The sequence below is a fragment of the Pleurodeles waltl genome, chromosome 4_2, assembly GCF_031143425.1.
Source record: "Pleurodeles waltl isolate 20211129_DDA chromosome 4_2, aPleWal1.hap1.20221129, whole genome shotgun sequence".
NCBI classification, from domain to species: Eukaryota; Metazoa; Chordata; class Amphibia; order Caudata; family Salamandridae; genus Pleurodeles; species Pleurodeles waltl.
The window spans coordinates 740,109,891-740,133,271 of record NC_090443.1 but is presented as its reverse complement, the minus strand read 5'-3'; the positions used below and the strand labels follow the sequence as shown (position 1 = coordinate 740,133,271).

General features: G+C 41.8%; 1 protein-coding gene across 1 annotated transcript in view; it reads left to right on the top strand.

Moving 5' to 3' along the window:
* Nucleotides 1–23,381, top strand: part of TMED5 (transmembrane p24 trafficking protein 5) — a 39,779-nt gene that overhangs the window by 576 nt on the left and 15,822 nt on the right. Inside the window, exon 2 of the mRNA XM_069232373.1 lies at nt 11,538–11,635. Coding sequence (XP_069088474.1) covers nt 11,538–11,635 — 98 coding nt within the window. The remainder of the gene's footprint in view (nt 1–11,537; nt 11,636–23,381) is intronic.

Below are 23,381 nucleotides of genomic sequence, written 5' to 3'. Positions count from 1 at the left end.
TTCGTGTGGCTGGGATCATATGACAGATTCTTTGAGACGAGATGATAAGCATGTCCCGTGGGATGCCTTAGTAACGTGTGATAGTCCACACAACGAACACATGTTCTTGAACATACGTGAACAAACGCTCTCAGACTGCATAACCACGAATAAGCAACTTATCTATGCATTTTGCATAGAACTAACCATTCAGCGGTGGGCGCCCATGCTGTCTTCGGAACCCCGAACGGTGGGAACAAGTCCTAAAAAAAGTAGATGAGGGAATAAATTTAGACAGTTTGCAACAATGTAACTTCTTCTTAGGAAGGTCTATCGCATCCTCATCAAATCTCTTTCACAGTCCTAGGTCAGATAAATACTTTACAATGTATATTACATATGCACGCAACATATTATTTACAGTGTTTATTTTGCTATACAAGCTACATGCAGAGATCTCAGGTTTATGATCTTACGTTTTTATTAGTGGCCTTAAGAGACCTCCAGATTGTCAAACCACTTCACAAAACAATAAACTAGACGTTAGCACATTATGAAAAGAAAATGTGAAGGTTTTTTTCCTGGTTGTGAATCAGAGGCATATTTTTCTATAGTACAATGGAGCTGGCCTCAAAACTCTAAACTACAACATTTTAAAATAAAGAGGTTTGTTTCTGCCTCTAAAAAAAGTTTTTTTTCAATTGTGACATTGTGTGTTGAATGTTTTGGCGCTTAGGTGATAAGGGTTCTTCAACTGAGAGACGGTTGCTATTGTAGCCCTGAGTTTCCGACTCCTCCCTAACCCTTTAGATATGCCAATATCTGTATCTCACACCTTGTCTTTCTAGTAGGCAATGTGAACAGTATTGGCCTGACCTTGGAGATTTTAACTTAAATGATAGGTGAGGTCCAAGTCCATGTAACATAGTATCTGTAGTTGTGACACGAAAGCCCAAGACTGGACACCGTGCCCTTTAAGACATGAACTGAGGGGCCTCCCCATTCTATAAGCATTCACCTAATGTTCCTTTTATCATCTGAACACATTGTCAGATTAGTGGCTATCCTCGTTTATCAGTGTGGACATGATTTTACGGGATAGAATTGCAGTGTACATGGACTACAAGGGCTAAGCAAGGGGAATTCTATTGGTTAATGAAGCATCCTTCCAGAAGTAAAATGGCAGTAAAACATTTTTTTTATTTTTTTTATAAACTAGTTCAAAGATGTGACAGGAATTTCAACCAAAATAGACTTGCCGGGGGCTGTATTAGTGACCTCTCACAAAAAACAGTAATGCTTAATATGAAGTGACATGACAACCGGCAGGTTTGTTTTTTAGGCGTGGCCTAAAAACAGCTTTGTGCCTTCTCAGCTTCATGTAATAACATCAATACATAAATAAACAAGTGTTGGCAAAAGCATTTTGTCTGGTCTTAAGTAGATGGAATAATTATTATGTTGATATAGTTGTATTGCAAATACATGCTCCATAATTAAAATAAAAATGGTGTTTCATTTGGGCACCATAAGTTTGCAATAAAAATCTTGGAAAAAAAACTAGGTTATAATTTAAATGAAACACTACATGTTCTTCCTCGAAGGCAGGTGTAGTTAGAACAGGTATAGAAACTGGTTTTGGTTTCATAGCATATTATAGGAATCTATGCTATTTAGTGACCCAAAGAAACGTTACCATTGATTTTCAATGATTGTGACCTGATGACATACTTTAAACACAGGATAGTGGCAAAAATGGATAAAGAATTGAAAGAAAAACGCATTGTCAGAGTTACTTTTTGTCCCACCACCTCAGGTACTGAATAGACAGACGTGCACATGTTATTAGGTAAATGCTGTCATTCACAGTGCAGAGTGCCAGTGGCAGAAGTCATCTGATCCTTTTCCCCATGCTGCATGCTGCGGAAGGCTGAAGCAAACTGTGAATGAAGGTTGAAGAAACCAGTGAACTAAGAGGCTGGCAGACTGCTGACTCAAAGCCACTCTATGTATGTATGTATGTATTTGTTTACAAAAAAAAAATATTATTGTTATTATTACATGAGGCCTGTGAAACAACTAGAGATGTCTCTAGGCCAGAATTAAAAATAAATACATCCATACATAGAAAGAGGGACTTTGAGTCAGCCCTTTTCATCCATTGGGCTGTTAAGCTGTCATTCACATTTTGCTTCTGCAAACCACAGCATACAATATGGTGCAATAAGTCAGTTCACTTCAGCCATTAGCTCTTTTGTACCACGAGTAACAACATGTCTCCTGATCACATTTTTCACATTCATCTAAAAAGAATTGCAAGATGTAGTGGGCCAATAAGTTACCATGTCAATGCTTTTTTCACGTTCATTATCATTTTCTCCTTTTTTTAGTCATCTTCGTGTGTTTACACAATGTTTTCAGGTTACACTAATTCCGGTATTTAGACTTTATTGTTGTGAGAATTTACGTCGGTTCGTCTTTTTTTTTTTTCCGAACAGAATATTTTTATTGATTTTCCAAAAGTACCTACTATTACAACAGAAGGAGAAAAATGTCCACCCTTACAATAGCAAATGACAAAAAGAACCCCTGTTAACCGTTGTACAAAATGTACTTTTTGCATAATCATGAAAAAATAAACCCCTATATTTTTCACTATAACCCTTGACCGCCCCCCAAGGTGGTGTGTCTAAACAAGGTCTAACTCTGTATTACTCCACACAAACAAGTTGCAAATAGTCGTCATTTCAGTTTTCCCTGATTCATAAAGATTGGGGTTTGAAATCTGCATGTGCTACATAAATACATATCAACGTAATTAGGTACTGCTGTCTCACAATCAAAAGTGGCTAAGCGATTTCAATCTAGGTGGGAAGGCCCGCACAGGCGCTCCCTTGGATAGAACATTTAGTAAATGTTCTCAGCAAAATTCACAGCTTTCAGCTCCATGGGATAGATTTCAGGACAGCTTCTTCATGGCCATGAGATGCCAAAGCCGGGCGTACCATTTGGGTACATGTGAGGGAGCCTTCTTTTTCTATGCAGCTGCTGTAGTGGTCATGGCTGCACGTAAGCAATTCCAGAGGAAGATTAATTCCCCCTTTGATTGGTATTGTAGCCCTGAGGTGTAACTCCAAATAATATAAAAGAAAAGTCTTCAGGAACGGTATATCCCAGTATGGCTCTGAGGTTATTCACTAAGGGTTGTAACTTGATGCATGACGACCGTATATACTCTAAGACTCCCATATTACCTCACACTCTCCAACACAGGAGGCTCACCTTGGGATAAAACTTTAGTTTAGTTTAGCAGGGTGTATATACCAGTCGTATAATGATTTATAATGGGCTTTCTTGCCTGGAATACGTGTGAAGTTTTATTTAAATCACACCATACTCATATCTATTGTTGCCCTGTGAGTTTCCTTCTAGTTAGTGTGTGCCACTTATTCTCATGAGGATGTATGGGTGACAATGTCTCTGCAAGTATTAATTGGTAGAAAGAAGAAATCACTCCTATGCAGCCTGTGATAAGTTTAATAAGTTGTTCCACTGGTGTAGGGTCTGGTGTTATGGCATCTTTAATGGTTGGGTGTGTCTCCCAGCGTCTTAATTGAGCCTAGCATAGCCTCTCGTGTTCATTCAATTTAAACTCCTTTTCACAGTCTATTAATGGTTTAACACAGCCTTTGAGATACATATGGTTCTCCCTAAGACAGTCTTCTCTATGCTAAGCATCAAAGGGCCCTGAGGTTAGTGCTTGCATAAAAGACTAGTTAAAATGAACAGGCGTATAGGTAGAGGGATATGTGGTCTTCTGCAATTTATTATTAATTTCATCCCACGTTTGTAGGGTCATAGTGCTTAAATATTCATTCAGGGGTCTATTTTTTTTTTGTCGTCCAAATTAACTCCCAAAGAGAAGGGCCAACCACAGCTCTGCCAATTTTCAGTTGTGTTTTTTCTGATTCAAGTGTACTCCATTCCGCTAGCACCTACATGTGGACCGCTATGTAGTAAGAATAGATATCTGGTAGGTCTTGGATATCACTTTCACTTGGTCTACATAAGATCTTGGTGGTACCTTGCGGCCTCCACCCTCCCCTTATATATTTTAAGAAGGCCCTCTTTAGTGTGGTGAAATAAATATTGGGTAGAGATATGGTTAGGCATTGAAACATGTAGGAGAGTCGTAGTAAGATGTTCATTTTTATTACATTAATTTGTCCATGCCAGGAAATTGGGAGACTTGACCACCATTAAAGATGTCCTCAAATATTCGTAAGCAAAGGTGATAAGTTAAGCCCACATAATTTGGATAGGTCAGCAGAAATGTTGACTCCCAAATAGGTGATATGTTTATCCACCCACCTAAACCTAGTGGTCTCTTGAGTCCTTCATATGATCTCTTATGGGAGGATGCAGTTGAGGATCTAGAATTTAGTTCAATTTATTTTGAAACCTGACATCTCTTCATAAATCTCTGACTGAGTTTGCAGTTTTGTGAGGGATTTCTCTGGATCCATAAGAGTCAATGATAAATAATCTGCGAACCTCATAAGTATGTGTTAATCGTTTCCAATGTATAGGCCAGATATCTCCCTGCCTCCCTTAATATGAAACCCAGGCTGCTGTATGCTGAGTGCAATAAGTAAAGTGGATAGGGAACAGCATTGGTGCTCAGAGGAAAGGGTGCAGACATGTGGGCATCCAATAGAATACATGACATCAGGGGTTGGTAACCTGCCAGGGCCATGGATCGAAACTTTGGGCCAACACATGCCTTTTTCGAGAACCATTGCCAGGAGAGCCCAGTCCTCCTGGTCAAAAGCTTTTTCTGCATCCATGGAAACTATGACTGCTAGAATCCCTTTTTCATAGGTTTTTTGACCAAGTCGAGATTCTTATAATGTGTTTGTCGGTGTGTAATAAGGCCCAGCTGGTAGGGGGGTATGAGAAAATGGCATGATTGACTTAAGACAAGTGGGCAATAGTTTAGTCTATATCTTGATGTCTATATTCAGGAGTGCTATAGGCCTACAGGATGGACATCTGTCCAGATCTTTTTCTTGTTTATGTAAAAAGGTAATAGTAGCCGTGTCCATGAAAGGGTTCACTGTTTTATTAGTTACATAGGAGTGGTAGAGTTTTAGTAGAATAGTAGTTAAAATGTTTATACAAGTTTCCAGTAAAGCCATTTGGGCCAGGGGCTTTATTTAAATTGAGAGTCTTAATTGCTTGCTTAATCTGTTCATTGGAAATAGATAGGCTCTTTAAGTTTCTCATAGTGTTTAGGGGGTAGCTTTAGGTAGTTTGCACAGTTCTATGTAGCCATTTTGGAATGGCCCAAAAGTCCCTAAACAGTATAGAAACAAGAATAGTAGGAGTGGAAGGCTGCCAATTTATCCTCCTTTTTGGAGACTCTTGTACATTTGTAAAGGAAGATGTTATTTAAAAAGGCCTTTTCTTGTTGTACTTTGAATAGGCGTGCCAGCTGAGGGCCTACCTTATTTCCATGGGCAAAGTATGATTTTTTAGAAATTTTTATTAAGGGTAGTTCTGCCTTAATAGTACCATAGGTCCTTATTTGTCCCTGAGGGGCAGTGAGTGTTCTACGGCTTTGGTGTGTAGGTGATGCCCTATATTCCTCTTCTTTCATTTTTTGATCTATCTCTAGTTTTTTAGTACATTGCTGTTGAAGTATTTGAAGCTAAGCCACTTTGCATCTGCAGTTCCCACTAGGGATTGCTTTGAGGATATTACAAAAGAGACCCACCAGGGTTTCTAGTGTGTCATTATCTTAAAGTAGGTGCTATGTTTTTTATTTTTATTTTGTCCCAGATAACTGGGTCTCAAAAAAGTGAAGGATGAAAGGTCAATCTGTTACAGCGGTTAAGAGTCTCCCGCCAGGTCATCGTTGCACTTACTGAGGCATGGTCCGTAATGGCAACTGTGCCAATGTTGGTTTGGGAGATTAGTTGCATGAGTGGAGAGGAGAGGAGAGAAATATGTAACCTATCCTTGAAGATGTGATATTTACATGTGAAAATAATGTATACTCTTTCCCTTTCTCATGTTGTTCCCTCCGAATATCATGTAGTCCTAGGTCTCAGAATGTTTTTTTTTTTTTTTAAGCCTCTCGAATCGAAGGTACTAGCCCCCGTTCTATCCCGTTGTGGGTTCCAATCCACATTGAACTCGCCCATTAGGATGAGGTCCCCTTCACCAAAACTTGCTAAGGTATCTAGCATATTGTGAATAAAATCACCCTGTCCTGAGTTGGGGCATAAATCACAGCCAGAGTGAGGAGTTTCCCCTAAAGCGAGGCTTTAGCAAAGAGAAATCATCCTTCTCTATCCTTTTTGCTGTGTATCTTTGTAAACGAGAGACTTATGTAGAAAATGGTCTACCCCCTTGTGTTTACACTGGCTTGAAGAGTAGAATACCAAGGGAAAAAAGCTTGTATTTACATCTCATTCCCTCTGAGGGTCTCACATGGTTTTCTTGTAGAGCAGTACTATCATAGTTCCCGCTTACCATGAATGGCCATATCCTATTGTGCTTCATGGGTGCATTTAGTCACTTTACATTAGGGATAATATCTTAATTATGAGAGCTCATAGACGCATATGCAGTCTCATCCAGAGCTGTCCCACTAGGTACCTTAGTCTTGTTTCTAACACTGAGCAGTAAAGTGGTATAAATTGTGGTTTTAGAAAGCAAAGCAACCACCCTGTATTCAACCTCTCCCCCAACTTCCCACAACAATAGAAAAAATAACAAAATATGAAGCAATCAAAAGTCTGATAGTCTCACTGTGCACTTGAATCCACTGGCCAATTGTGAGGGTCTTCGCTGCCTCTTCCTGAGAACATTTGCACCATCCTCCTACAGAGGTCTTTGTAGTCCATACCGTAGAGTAGACCTGCAGGGGAGTAGTAACTTTCTTCGGTTATATAACTGTGCAGCAGACTGACTTAGCCGAGTATTCAAAGCTAGATAATCATGTGATTTGCTACTTCAGTGAGCTGTGTTTCTGTTCTGGTCTAATTTCAGTCTCTTTCGAGATATTGACCATGGGGTTTTTATCACGTTTTGACTCTCTTTTCTTTAGGACTCGAGGCAGTCACCAAGTCGATAACTTAAGGAGGGAGTCTGAGTGGGGTGGCTTACACTGGGATGTCATAGAGTCATCGATCAGAACTCCGAGTGTATAGGCTGCTCTCCCTAAATCCGTGAATTGGTGAGATCAATTTTTGTTGGTTTGAGTCCAGCGACAGTGGCAAAGAGTGAGTGAATGAAGCTTACAATGTCCGAGCCTTCTACACCTTTACTAAAGCCCCTGATGTGCAAACTGACCCTTCGAGATCTATTTTCGATTTTTCCTTGCTATTGCGTCGTTTTTTCACATTCAGGGCCTGTAGAGACACCAACTGTTGTTCCTCTTCTTGCATTCTGGAGTCCTCTGAATCTACATCGATCTGAGTGTTGCAGTTTTTCTCTAAGGTCTGACCTCATGTTTGACAGCTCCTCGGACAGGTCTGCCTTGAGGTCCTCATTTCTTTCAGCTTTCCTGCTTTTGTGAGGGCCATGCCTGTAGCGTCTCCCACACATTTTTAACTCCGGCATGGGTTGTTGAATTCTTTTCTTGTAGGAACGATGTAATTTCGAAAATGCTGGTGACTTTTCTTTTGGGCTTGCCACTTTGGGGGGCTCAGTTTTCTATGCCTGCCTCAGGGCCTCCTGTGTCTGAATATCCAATTGGAAAGCTCTCAGGTCCCCTGGGAAGTGCTCAGCTTAAGGTACCAGGGTGCTTGCATCTAATTGGCCCCTTCCTCTCTTACATTGTCCCCACACTGAATATGTCCACACGTATCACTGTGAGAAAACTGCTGCTGCTTCTGCGTGGGGTGGCCTGTTTAGAGTCTTTATGCCCTCTGTGCCTAGGCATAGTCCAGCCAAGAAGGAGACTGTGCCAGTACGGGGAGAGATTCACCATACTCTGGGCTACACCTCTTGAAGCTGTGCACCCTCCCGCCACATGTCAGCATTAGCATCCCATTGAAGTGGAGCTCAGGTGAAGCCTCATTATCTCAAAGCTGCCTGGGCAGAGTTTGTCCAAACTCACCGCCAACACAGCGCTCCCACATCGGCGCCCCCTTCATGAAGTTTGCGCGGCTCTGGATCTGGCTACTTAAAACCCCTTCTGATGTGGAAATGGGTCCCCTTCTAGGAAGGATCATGCAGTCAAGGAACACAGCAGCTCATTTCCAGGGCAGCTACTCCAATTCAGCCACCGTCAGTGCACCGTTCTTACTCCCCGTGGGCGTCGAACACGGAGCTCCTCTAGGTTGCAGCCATCTTGATCCTCATCTAGGCTCCACCCTTCTGTTCATCCTCTTTAAAGACGTGCAGGCAGTTTCTAGGTGTTTCGCCATGGTGTTATTATCCTTTATGTGCACTGTTATGGTGATAAATCATAGTCCTGAATGTACAAAGGTTTAGTTAAACCAATACATTAAACTAAACCTAATGATAGATTAGGAGAGGAGTTCGTTTTCAGAGCACCAGCACGAAACACACAAATCACCCACTAACAATACAATTACAACATAGTTTCAAAAATATTTTACTCTTTCTTCATATAATTTAAAATGATTAATTCCAGTGCTAAGAGCTAACAAATAACAGGCATGACGACAAATAACCTGTGATATAGAATACATTCCTACCTAGGTGAACACAGACAATGTGACCGATGCCATAGTTTTCATTTTCAAGTATGTTTTTTTCAATCTTGTAAATGTTTTGTTTCACACTTATAAAGTAACACATATTTGTTTCTCTAATTTATAAAGGCTAAGGGTTTCATAAGTGCACAGTCCACACTTGGACAGGCCCACAAGGATCCTAAATGTGCCTTTAAAAGTCAATATTAAATACATTTGTAATGAATGACGTGCCTCACATTTGCATAATAAATATTGATAAAGTATACTGTAGTGCAGGGTATTTTATCAGAAAGGTAGAGAGTCAGCTTATAGCAGCCCCGGAGCATCAATAAAGATAATACCGAGGACTAACCTCCGTGGACCAGTTTATAAAGGTAAATTTAGTTAAAACAGATGTACAGGTAACCAAATGTATGAGCTCCGCTTCTGCCACTCGTACCAATAGTGCTTACTTTCATTTTAGACAAAGTTTATCCAAGAGTTCATATTTGTTTTTTTCAGTCTCAGTTGGCTCAGTTATTTCCACTTATCTCTTTTTATCATTTTCAGTTCAGCAGCATATGATTCTTATTTTTAGTTTTTTTAAATGTGCTCAATGGTTTATTAGTAAGAGAGGATAAAGAAAAATTACCATAAGGTGAAAGGGATCGGTTACTGCACCGGCCACACAGTGTGGAACACCACTCCAAAGCTAAACAAAATGTCTTTTAATGCCTATATATTTATACATAGGCCGACAGGAAAACACCCTTTTGGCATTTAGGGTCAAAGATCTGTTGCTAGATAGTACCCCAGATATATAGCTGAAGACGTAAAAGATGTGCACCAGGTTATTATAGTCAACATAAGGAGATGTTAACAAATTAAATAACATTAACAAATAGCCCCAAATCAAAAAGGTTTCAAGTACTTTACTGCTTCGGCTTACGTACTGTTTTGCACGGGTCTGTTCATCTGGTGGTACTGTGGCATTTTCAATGATGCCATAGGGCCTGATGTAGAACTCGGCAGACGGGTTACTCCATCACAACGATGACGGATATCCTGTCCGCCGAAATCTAAATCCCATAGAATACAAAGGGATTTAGATTTCAGTGGACAGGATATCTGTCACTGTTGTGACGGAGTAACTCGTCCGCCGAGTCCTAAATCAGGCGCATAATGTTGTCAGCTCTAGCGATAAGTAATCGTGTCAAGGATACTTAAAGGCTGACCAGTATCTAGAAGCAAACTTCTGGTGCTGCAACATGTAGAGAATGGTAGACTTGATGTTTCTGGTAATCTGTTTTAACCTTCAGCATCTCTCTGTGCATACATGGGTTCTGGTCACAGCCCTGCTTACATGTTTCATACACAAAGATTACTCAAATTGCTGCTACTGCTTGCCATATAATGGTGCCATTAGGCTTTTCTTTTGTTGTAAATGTTCTCACATGTATTAGTTTTTCTTAGAGGTTTATAAATAGTGCTAAAAAATGTGGTGTTGCAGTCACTTCAGATGAACCTATGCTGGGACAAGTAACCCACTGTCTCTGGTAAAGACCGATAGGTGCACTTGGACCAGTAGACTTATACAGTGGTACAACAAGACACTTACCAGGAACAGGAAAACACATTATTGGAGAAGGAGTACACATACTGACACAGGAGTTCCTCGACACAGGGGCATATTCTGATCCTGGGAGATGTAGAAACTTTTCCATTGGGGCGATTATTGCTTTGGATCACCCAGGGCACATATACTGGGACACAAAATACACTGACACTGGGACAGAGAAAATTAATATTATTATAACGTCGGGGACACTATTGTGCCAGAGAGAGACATACATTTGGCGAGCAAGCCTGGTACACCAAAACACCACCTGAACATTAACGCTTTGTATAAATGCAGTCAAGAGTGGCTTAGGCATGTATATAACACCAGGACAGAGACACAGATACTGACATAGAAAACAGAGAGAAACTTGCATAGGTATTTGGGGCGTACACACAGGTACTGGGAATTCCCTGATTGAGCCTTGGTTTTGTCCCTTCCAGTCACTGGCTTTCTTTGACCAGCCTCTTCAGCCATTGGCTTGAGCCGTTGTATATCACAGGTTGGCTCAGTCCAATGGAATATCATTTCTCACTCAATGCTACTGGTGTTTGGGTGGATACTTCAGCCTCTACTACAATGCTTTCAGTGAACAGCATGAGGGACCCATTTACAACTATTGCCCATCTTCTCCTTCTAGCTCCCTTCCACGTGTCTTACTCTTATGCACAAACGCTGCTTGATTTATCACATTAAACTCAGACCTACCGGCTTTGCCTTTTTTTTTTTTTTACAGCAGTTAAGTAATACCTTTCTTTTAAAATGTGTTCTAATGTGTTTTTACATAATTATATTGTAGCTGCATTGTACTGTATTGCTTATCTCTTCATTTGCCTCAAAAATCCCCAGGCTTGACGAACAAAGTTGCTTAGTGTCCTGTGCAAGACCAAACGGCACCTGATTTTGAGTCCTGGCCAGAGGAGGGACAGATCCGCTTTCAGGCGTCTTCTGCATAAAGAGAAAGGACAGATTAGGAGCCTCCTCAACAGGCTTGATTTAATAATCTTTCCTCCCAATGGCGAGCAGGGATATCAACGACCGCCCTTGTTTCCTCCTGCTGATGAACATGTCTGCGGTGTGTGCAGTATAATTCTGATCACTTTGTCAGATCTTAACAGTCTTGCACGATTTTTACATTTCCTTATCTTACTGTTAATGTGTCTATTTCTATATATAAATACATGTATGCATTGTTTCTATAAAATCGCCACCGCCTTTGTTTCTTGCAGGTTTTAGACGGTGCAGGATTGGATGTCAACTTTTATCTTGTTTCTCCAAAAAATGATGTCCTCATTTTCGAGGAGCGGCGATCCGATGGAGTGCACACGTAAGTAGACCTAGAAGGTGAAGTGTGACTTGGTACGATCAGCATGAGCGTTTTGGCAAAGTTTCCAAAGAAAAACAGATTGTAAATTACAAACCTTTGGCACAGGTAATGTTAAGTACAAAAGAACGCTTACCTTTTTTTGTTTTTAACTGGTAAACACTTTGAACAGTTCAGTAAACACGCAATGCTTCATTGTCTTTAAAGAACACTCGACCTTTAGCGAAGCATACTCCTGGCAACGATGGAAATCTGTTCCCTTGTTTATTTTTTTTCGATTTCCATTTTTAAATGGTAGTAAAATGTTTTTTATCCAGCACACCAAAATGCTACCACCAGAGAATACAATGCATTATTATTTGTTACTACGGCTCAGTCAGCAATTTGATGCAAAACGTTTAAGGGGTAAGAGAGAATTCCCCAAAAATGCAAAGTGGAAAATTAATAAAAAGATGTGAATACAATCACATAGAGGCACAGTACATTTGGTGGTTGTATTTTTGGATTATTCTTGTTTCTTTTCATTTAAGGAGATCCCAGGGGAACATTTCACTCACTCAACCAGTCAGTCATCTATTGTTAGCTGGACTTCTAGTTACAACCTCTTGCCCTGTGAGGATGAGTGAGCTTCGGGATCTCTGCATGGAGGAACTTTACTCTGTCTTGTCGCATTACAGTTTCCCTTCAAGGTTGGCCTTCTTTCCTTCTGAAAGTTATTATAGACTTAAAGGGTAACCAAACTGTCGCATTAACAACATTCCGATCTTCACACACAAGGTCTTAAGAGCGTCTTGCTTTATAACCGGGTGAAAACCAAGATCGTCCACAGGGTCAGGCGACTCTTTTTAGACTATGACGCTGTTTGGAGAAAGCGTGACCGCTACTCCATAGCTAGTATTGTATTACCACGTACTAACAAACTCTGCTTATCCATCAGGAGGTTAGCATCTACTGTGGCTGGTATTAGTGTCACCATTCTGTATTTTTACAGGGTCAGCACTTGAAGATCAGTCCATATGTTTGCCAGGCATTACTGCAACGCTTTCTGGCTCCAAAATGCATATCATAGTGGATAAGACTTCCCTACAGTATCTGTTTTTATCCATTTCATAACTGTGTTACTGCCCCTTTGTAAGATGTTGGGTTAGGCTTGGTATTCTATTATACTGTTAATGAGTATCAACGAGATTCATTGTTGAAGATCCTCATTAGTGCTGCCTTGATTGAACGCAGCTTTGAAGGCTCTGGTGGTATTCCAGAAAAGTGTGGCAACCGGTGTTGGATCCAAGGCTATGTTGTTTAAAGTTGTTCTTGTAATTTAGGGCTTTGGTCTTTTCCTTCACAGGCTGGTGGCAGCTCCAGTAGATGCCCTCTCTCCAGTCCTTTCTCAGATCAATCTCCTACCTAATGAGGGACTGACCCCCCCACCATCATTCCCTCTCACCTATCATCCATATTTCCCTGTCTCTCCCTCTCACATGCCGTCTGCGTTCATTGCCCCTCCCATTTCTTGCACGTGACCCTTTCAAATCTTTTCTCCCAGGATGTCCATTCTGGGCATTATGGGTGAAGAATGGAGAGGTCAAGGGCATCTTTCAGTGACGTCTTCACTGTTTGGGTCTTGAAGGGTCTCTTCCTCTTTCATCTTCCTCACACATGACTCTTCCCATAAACTCATTTGTATATTCTAATTCAGTATAATAATTATTTTCTTTCCACCGCATCACCATACTACCAGCATGATTACTCCCACATTCAACATGTTTGTTCAATTAGGTCTCTGTAGACCATGTACCAAGGCTGCATGTACCCAGTGCGTTCCTTTGGGCACCTCCACAATGTACTCCTTAAACCATATGCCCTGGTTGGCAGTGACCATTGCAGGCCTGTGGGCTGCTCCTCTGTCACTCCCATAAGGCCTTTCTAGACCATTTTCCACTTCCATATGTAATCAGCACAAGCCTTTGGGTTTCTTCTGGCTGTTTTCTATGGAATATTTATCCTGGTTCTCTGTGATCAGTGCATTCCTTGGGCTGGCTTTGCAGTCACTTCTTCTGGATGGCTCTTCTGTTGCTCCCTCCAAAATGACCACAAAGGACTTCAAAGAGCATTCACCATGACTGCTTGCATAAGTGCAGGCCCAAAGGTCTCTTCCCCATTGCTTGTGGGTAGGCTTTATAAAACCTCCAATTCATGGGTAACAAGAACATGCCTGAGGGAATGTTTTCTCCTGGGTGGATTGCATAGAGCATTTTCCCTGAGTGCATGCAACCAGTGTTCCCTGCGGGAAGTTCATTTGCCATTCAAACCCACCTCTGGATATTAAACAATCCAAGCACAAGGGCCTATTTCAGGATAATAGTGCCACTGTGGTTAGTCACATCTAACTCCAAAAGGCTACCCACATAGGCCACATTGCAACTCAACAGTATTCCAGCCAGGCACTCCCTTATGATGTAGGAAGCTAGCTGTCCACCAGTGCACCTCAGCACATTTTCAAGTGTTTGAACCACTGTGTAATTATGAATACAATGAAAAACAATTAGCAAGCAGACTTGGACCTCCTTTATTCAACATCGTATGGATGAGAAACCAAGGCGGCCACTTGCAGGATATAGATAAAATGATACAAGTACATTAACTGATATTGGCAGCCAATCAGAATTCTCCGTTTGATGACTATAGCTATTGTCATACGTTTGGTTAGGGAGTCTCCCATTGCCGACAGTTCCCAGCCCATTCTAACAATGTGCTCACAGTGAATATTCCTTCAATGCATTTCTCCCAGCACTTACTCTGCTTGGCTTCTTCCATCCACACAGGAACACAACGGTGCTCAACACAGCTTCTCAACCCTGCAGCATCCTTCAGCCTCTATCTCCATGTGGATACCCTGGCAGTCCTCTACCTCTCTTTCTCTCTTCACCAAAGCACCCTTTCCATTGTACAGATCCCCTTTCCCTGATCTCGCGGAGAGAACATGAGCGTAATCGCCACACGGCAACCAGAAAAAAGAAGCAAACATGGCAGTGTGTTTATTTTTTTTCTTAATTTTCTTTGGCTGTGTGGGCTTTCCCCCTCAACGAGCATCCAAAAATAGGAGTTAAACACTGGAGCATGAGCGTTGGTAACAGAGAGAGACACATGATCACCACAAGATCCTTATGGATAGAGGCAGAGGAGCTGTTTTTCAGAAGCTCCAGGTGAGTTACAGCTCCAGCTCTAGTTGTGTTCCTTTTCAGGTGGGGAGGTACTAACAGTCCACTTGCCCTGACCTGCAAGGCAATAACAGCTGTTAATTATCCCCAGATCTCACTATGCGCCCTCTTACTGGTGGCTTAGTCCCAGAATTGAGTGGAGGATATATACACCCATTATTGCCCACAGGTGCAGGCAATAATAACTCTTAATTAACTTACAGCCATTGCTGCTTCCTAATAACAGGACGTAATTAAGTTCACCACTGTAGTATTTAATTGAAAAGGAGTATTTTATAAGCCTTGTGCATTGCAGCCTTGAGCTAAGAGCATCTGAAAAGAGAGTTTTCAATACATCTAAATATTTTCAGGTTATTGATAAAATAATTCTGCTTGATATTTGGGACCTGAATGAAAAATACATACATATGTTCACTGAAAAAAACAAAGATTACAGGGACGTTATAGTTGGGAAATAGAATTAAAAAAACTTAGAATCTGACTAAAAAAGCCAAATGTTACAGGGACGTTATAGTTAGGCTCACTTTTCACTCATACAAAACCAGTGAAATTCAGCAGTTACCTGAGCAAACTATAACTTGCTCCCCTGTAATGCACTGCTTTTTACCTCACATATTACATAACTCATGTCATCACTGATGACATCATAGTGTAAGTGGTTGTATGGATGTGTGAGTGAGTGGCTGTGTCAATGATTGTATGGGATAGTGAGTGGATGTGTGAGTAGCTGTATCGTTGAGTGAGTGGGTAAGTGAGTGGCTGTATGTGTGAGTAAGTGGTTGAGTCAGTTCCTGTATGGAAGAGTAAGTGGATGTGTAAGTAGCTGTATCAGTGAGCAAGTGGGTTTGTGAGTGGCTGATTTGGATGTGTGTCTGTACAAGTGAGTGAGCGGGAGCATGAGTGCTTGTATGGGTGAGTGACTGGGTGTGTAAGTGACTGTATTGGTGAATGAGTGTGTGAGTCAATGTGTGGGTGAGTGAGTGGGTGTATGAGTGGCTGTATGTATAGATTTGTGGCTGTGTCTGTATAGGATAGTGAGTGGATGTGTGAGTAAGTGTATTAGTGAGCGAGTGGGTTTGTGAGTAGCTGATTTGGTTGTGTAAGTATCTGTACAAGTGAGTTAGTGGGTGCATAAGTGCTTGTATGGGTGAGTGACTGGGTGTGTAAGTGACTGTATTGATGAATGTGTATGTGAGTCAGTGAGTGTGTGGGTAAGTGGCTGTATGAGTGCCTTTATGCATAGGTGAGTGGCTGTGTCTGACTGTATAGGACAGTGAGTGGATGTGTGAGTAGGTGTATCAGTGAGTGAGTGGATGTGATTGGCTGCATGGGTGAGTGAGTGGGTGTGTGAATGCTTGAATGGGTGAGTGACTGGGTGTGTAAGCGACTATCAGTGGGTGAGTCTGCGTCTGTATAGGTGAGTGAGTGGGTGTATGAGTGGTTGTGTGGGTGAATGAATGAGTGTTAGTGGCTCTGTAAGTGGGTTTGTGAGTGGTTGTATGGGTATCTGAGTGGCTGTATGAGTCTGTAAGTGGGTGTATGAGCAGCTGTATGGGTCTCTGAATTAATGAGTGAATAGTTGTGTCAGTAGCTGTGTGAGTGAGTGAATGAGTGGGTGGGTGTCATTAATTTTATGGGTATGTGAATGGGTATGTGAGTATTTTTGTGTGAGTGTATGTATGTGAGCGTATATGGGGGTGTGAGACAGTGTGTGAATGGTTGTGTAGATGATGTCATCAGTGATGTCACTGACCATGTCATGAATGATGCAATATGTAAGGTCATAATCCGTGCATTACAGGGGCACAAGTTATAGTTACCTCGGGTAACTATATCTGCTGAATTTCACTGGTTGTCTATGAGTGAAATGTGAGCCTAACTATAACGTCCCTGTAACCTTTGGCTTTTTTAGTGAATTTCTAAGTGTTTTATTCGATTTCCTAGAACCTTTGATTTTTTCAGTGAATTTCTAAGGTTTTTAAAATTCTTTTTCCTAACTATAACATCTCTGTAACCTTTGTTTTTTTTCAGTCAATTTCTATGTTTTTTTAAATTCTATTTAGTAAATATGACGCCCCTGTAACTTTTATTTTTTTTTATATATTTAAATTGTATTTTGTAACTATAATCTGGTTTTAACCCCTTTGCTGCCAGGCCTTTTCCCCTCCTGTGCCGAGCCTTTTTTTGACTATTTGGGTCAGTTCGCGCTTAGGCCCTCATAACTTTTTCTCCCCATAAGCTACCCATGCCAAACTTGCGTCCTTTTTTTCCAATATCCTAGGGATTCTAGAGGTACCCAGACTTTGTGGGTTCCCCTGAAGGAGACCAATAAATTAGCCAAAATACAGTGAAAATGTCTTTAAAAAAAAAAATGGGAAAAAAGGGCTGCAGAAGAAGGCTTGTGTTTTTTCCCCTGAAAATGGCATCAACAAAGGGTTTGCGGTGGTAAATCACCATCTTCCGAGCTTTTAGGAACAGGCAGACTTGAATTAGAAAATCCAATTTTTCAATACAATTTTGACATTTTACTGGGACATACTCCATTTTTACAATTTTTTTTGTGCTTTCAGCCTCCTTCCAGTAAGTGACAGAAATGGGTGAGAAACCAATGCTGGATCCCAGAAAGCTAAACATTTCTGAAAAGTAGACAACATTCTGAATTCAGCAAGGGGTCATTTGTGTAGATCCAACAAGTGTTTCCTACAGAAAATAACAGCTGAAATAAAGGAACATTCAAATTGAGGTGAAAAAAACAGCCATTTGTCTCCACGTTTTACTCTGTAACGTTTTCCTGCGATGTCAGATTTTTGAAAGAAATATACCGTTCGTCTTCTGGACTCTTCTGGTTGCGGGGATTGTAGGTTCATCAAGAACCCTAGGTGCCCAGAGCCAATAAATGAGCTGCACCTAGCAATGGGTTGTCATTCTATACCTGGTATACAGCAATTAATTTGCTGAAATATAAAAAATGAAAAATAGCTATCAAGAAAACCTTTGTATTTCCAAAATGGGCACAAGATAAGGTGTTGAGAATCAGTGGTTATTTGCACATTTCTGAATTCCGGGGTGCCCATACAAGCATGTGAATTCCAAGGCATTTCTCAAATAGATGTCTTTTTTTACACTCTGTCTTACATTTGGAAGGAAAAAATGTAGAGAAAGACAAGGGGCAATAACACTTGTGCTAATCTGTGTTCCCCTAGTCTCCCGATACAAATGGTACCTCACTTGCGTGGATAGGCCTAATGCTCGCGACAGGAAACACATAATGGACACATCACATTTTACATTGAAATCTGACATGTTCTTTGCAAAGTGCCTAGCTGGAGATTTTGGCCTCTAGCTCAGCCGGCACCTATGGAAACCTAGCAAACCTGCACAGTTTTGAAAACTAGACACCTAGGGGAATCCAAGATGGGGTGACTTCTGGGGCTCTGACCAGGTTTTGTAACCCACAATCATTTGCAAACCTCAAAATTTGGCCAAAAATACACGTTTTCCTCTTATTTCGGTGACAGAAAGTTTTGGAATCTGAGAGGAGCCACACATTTCCTTCCACCTAGCATTCTCCCAAGTCTCCCTATAAAAATGGTACCTCACTTTTGTGGATGGGCCTAGCGCCCGCAACAGGAAATGCCCCAAAACACAACGTGGACACATCACATTTTCCCAAAGAAAACAGAACTGTTTTTTGCAAAGTGCCTAGCTGTGGATTTTGGCCTCTAGCTCAGCCAGCACCTAGGGAAAACTAGCAAACCTGCGCATTTTTGCAAACTAGACACCTAGGGGAATCCAAGATGGGGTGACTTGTTGGGCTCTTGACTAGGTTCTGTTACCCAGAATCCTTTGCAAACCTCAAAATTTGGCCCAAAAAACACTTTTTCCTCTCATTTCGGTGACAGAAAGTTCTGGAATCTGAGAGGAGCCACAAATTTCCTTCCACCCAGCGTTCCCCCAAGTCTCCTGATAAAAATGGTACCTCACTTTTGTGGGTAGGCCTACTGCCCGCGAAAGGAAATGCTCCAAAACACTATCTGGACACATGAAAATGATCAAATACAAAACTACCTGTTTTTGCTGGGGGGAACCTGCATTTTTGGTCCTGGGCTCAGCAGCCATCTAGGGAAACCTACCAAACCCAGACATTTCTGAAAACTAAACACCGAGGGAGTCCAGAGAGGTGTGACTTGCGTGGATCCCCCAATGTTTTCTTACCCAGAATCCTCAGCAAACCTCAAATTTAGCTAAAAAATAATCACATTTTTCCTACATTTGTGTGGGGTCACCGCACCGGGACAAATTTCAAACCACCCAACGTTCCCCTCTCCCAGTAAAAATGATACCTCATTTGTGTAGGTGGTGTGCTTGTGACAGGGAAGAGCCAAAAACATGTCGAAATTGAGGGGGAACCAAAGCGGGTCCAAAAGGGCAGTTTAAGAAAAAACATTTTTAGGCTGACAAGTGCAGCAGAATTTTTATCGGTATAGATGAGACAATACCGGGTGGTAGGAATTTTGTGGATTCCTGCAGATTTCAGAAGGTTCCATCACAAAAATGTGGGACAAATGTGTGATTTCCAGCAAAGTTGGAGGTTTGCAGGGCATTGTGGGTAAGAAAATGGTGCGGGGTGCATGTGATGTTTAGTTTTCAGATGTGTCTAGGTCTTGTGGATTTTTCTACATGGCAGCATCCCAAAGTCCATAAAGTGCAGCCCCTTGCGTGAAGTTGGCGCAAAAATAAAAATCCCCGGTGCCTAGTGGTTTCTGCCCCCCGGGGGCAGATTGGCCTAATAAAAATAGGCCGAGCTGCCCCCAACGGGGGCAGAAATGGCCTAAAATAAATTTGCCCCTCCGGTGAGCGAACCTTGCCTAAGGGGTCGCTCCCCTTGCGTGAATTCGCCTTAAAAAAAAAAATCCCTGGTGTCTAGTGGTTTATTACCCCCCCCGGGGGCATATTGGCCTCCTAAAAATAGGCTGATCTGCCCCCAAGGGGGGGCAGAAATGGCCTAAATATAATTTGCCCCCTAGGGGAGCGACCCTTGCCTAAGGGATCGCTCCCCACCTACAAAAAAACAAAATAAATAAAAATAAATAAAAAAAGAAGATCCCTGGTGCATAGAGGTTTGTCCCCCCCTCCCCCCCTTTGACCCCCGGGGGCAGATCGGCCTAATAACAATAGGCAGATCTGCTCTCGGGGGGGGGGGGCAGAAAAGGCCTTGAAAAAAATTGCCCCCCTGGGGAGCAACCCTTGCCCAAGTGGTCTCTCCCCTTATACCAATTTCCTTTTTGGAAAAAATCCCTGGTGTCTAGTGGGCATTTCAGAAGCCGGATCGTGAATTGAAATGCTCTGAGAGACTTCAAAGGGAAGAAAATTCCTTTCCTTCCCTTTGAAGCCTCTCAGACCCCCATCACATGATCGGAAGAGAAGCTGAGCTTCCAGCGTGATGGGGAGGTGGCCTCTGATGAGGTCAGCACGCTGACGTCATCAGACGTCACAGGAGGGGTCAGGCGGAAGGGGAAGGGCTTCCCCTTCCATCCCTGCCTTGGGGGGGGAGGGGTGGGAAGGAAGCCCACGGAGGGAGCGCTAGCGCTCCCCCTGAGCTCCAGGCCGAGGACATAATGGTTACGTCCTCGGCACAGGACCACTGTGCCGGTGGACGTAACCATTACGTCCCCTGCACAGAAGGGGTTAAAATGGGTGTGTAACTGCTTGAATAGAGTGGTAAGTGTATGTATGAGTAGGTGTATGGGCCTGTCAGTGAGTGTTTGAGATGGATTTTAGATCTGTGAAGGGGTTCATAAGTCTCCGAGTAGGTCTGTGAGTGAGTGCATGAGTCTATCAGTGGGCCTGTGAGTAGGTGGATTAATGTGACTTGCTATATCTGTGGGTGCATGAGTCTCTGAGTGGGTCTGTGAGTGGGAGCCTCAGTGTCTGAGTGGGTCTGTGAGTTGGTGCGTGTCTGAGTGGTTCTGTGTGTGGGTGCATGAGTGTAAGTGGGGTGTCCGTGTCTGAGTTGGTATGTGACTGGGTGCATGAGTGCCTGAGTAGGTCTGTGAGTGAGTACATGAGGGTCTGAGTGGGTCTGTGAGTGCGTGCATGAGTTTCTGAGTGCTACTAGAGTGAATGAATTAGTGTATGAATGACTCTGTGAATATTGTTTTGTTGTCACCAATATTCACAAATTCATCATAACATTACATAGGGGGCTGCGCTAAGCGTTGCAAAGTATTTGCGAATATCATGCGTCGTGAAAAAATATATATTTTTAAGGGCATAATTTCAACCTCGGAGGCCCTTATATCACATCCCTGGGTTCAGGGTACCTCCACCCTGACCCTTAATGCCACTTTAATTGTATTTTTCAGCCCAGGGGACCGTGTCCCGTTTCTTAAAATGGCAACTGCAACTTTTTGGTCAGGTTGCAGCCAGCCAATCGCAGCATTACTGTTGGCGCATGCATTCACGAATACGCCGCAATCACCCTTTTTCTCGGCCCCCACTTAACTGATCATCCTAAAATATTCCAGGAAGGAGGTGCTGTGGCGCAGGTGCACAGTGTACATAGCCATACCTACTTCTTTTCCAACAATTTCTTACAAAGTTCCTCTCTACTTTTTTAAACAAAACCAGTCAGTCGGAGAGATAATATCATCCTTTTTATGTGCTCATTCACTGATCGGTGCTCTTCAACAGAGGACTTATGTCTTGGCAGCCAGCACCACACTTACTGTATTTGGCTATGAGTGTTAATATGCTTTTGTGTTATGATTTGTAGAGACATCTACGCACCATCCCCAATGCTTCTTGGGTTGAGTTGAAATCACCAACTTATTTCCAAAGTTTGGCACATGTAAACAAATGCTTTCGGAAGGGAATGATCTATCTTCCTGTGAGGAGCTTCTAGCTCACTTCATGCAAGCTTTACCCAGGTCAGCAATGCAGTTCTATTTCCTCCGCTGTAACTTGCATACTCCAGCCACAAAAAGTTTGTAAAACTTGGGCTACCTGGTTCTCATGTGGCCTGCAGCCCCTAAACTAATTGCTTGGCATTCAAAACCTGTCAAAGGAAAACCAAAAATAATAAATTATGAAATACCTAAAAGTTCCTTCAAAAATGACCAATAAAAGTATTCATATGCAAGTACAGCCATTTTCACAAGAGATTTTCAAACCCATCAGTAGTCCAAAATAATTATTTCAGGCTTTCATTAAATTCTCGGGGCTTGAGTGCTTAAGTTTTGCTATATACCACAATCAAAATAACTTTTATCTCAGTTTGGCTAACTTTGTTCTCTCTAGTATGTAACTTATCAGAAATGACATTGTCTTCTCCAGATATCTGATTGTCTCACAATGAGCACAAACACTAGGTCATATAAGCACTTTTTACCTACCCCAGAAATTGTTCTTCATCCGACTTCTCCCTCCAAACTACACAATGCTTGTCTTTTAATAACTACTTAACTGGGCCAAAAATGCCAGTATTACTCATTGCCTTAAACATTGTGTTATATCCTGAATAATAAGAAACTTATTAGCACATCAAACATTTTTAAGTTTTACAAAATATTCTGGACAAAGTAGCAGTATGTTAACTGCAGTGCATTTAAACAATGCTAACTTGCTAGATTTCAGGTAATCCATCTTTAGACCAAGGCACAGTACAGAAACAATACTGCTTAATGTCTTTAATGACAATCTTCAAATGGCAGACAAGGGAAACAACATCACCCTCCCACTCCTGACCTGCCAGCTACTTTTCACACAGCATGTCAGGCCATACTAACAGACCTCCATAAATCAGCTCACAGAGTATCCAAACAAGACGTCGGTCAGTTACAGTCTAATTAACTGATATCAAAATTATGGGTTACAACACTAACGTAGCTCCCTCCCACCTTGATGGTACTTCAATGTTAACTACTCTTCCTCTGATACCGGTTAATCTGGCATTTAGACATTGCCCCACTTATTTTTTCTGTCATAGACACTCTACAGTTGTGCAGTGCAGTCTCTACTGCAAACCTCTAGACCCCAGCCTACTTCAAATACTCTCGTGAAGACAGTGGGGGTAGGTGGAGAGGGAACAAACTGTGGATGCATCATGGGCCGGAAGTCCACGTTAAGCAGTCGGACATGAACAGTTTGTACTGTTAGGAGCACTGATACCAAGGAGGCATCGACTCTGGCAGTTAAATACCCCAAATAACCCAACTATATGATTAGTATGTGCATGCAAAACTTTAATCTATCCATATATGGTAGTAATCTCTAGAGAGTACTTAATGGAAGCAAATAACTGATGTTTGAGCACCAAACAATTAACTAAAAAGAAACATATGGCATTCTAGATCACAAATTGTGCGTTTTGGAGAATTAATTTTATTTTTCCAGAACATGAACCTTAGGGTTGCTGCAATCATTGATTTAACAAAAGAAAGAGTCAACTATTTATGAAGCAAACGTGAAACTACAACATTCATGATAAGTATGTTAAACCATTCAAATGCAAATCCAAGACCACAAATGTT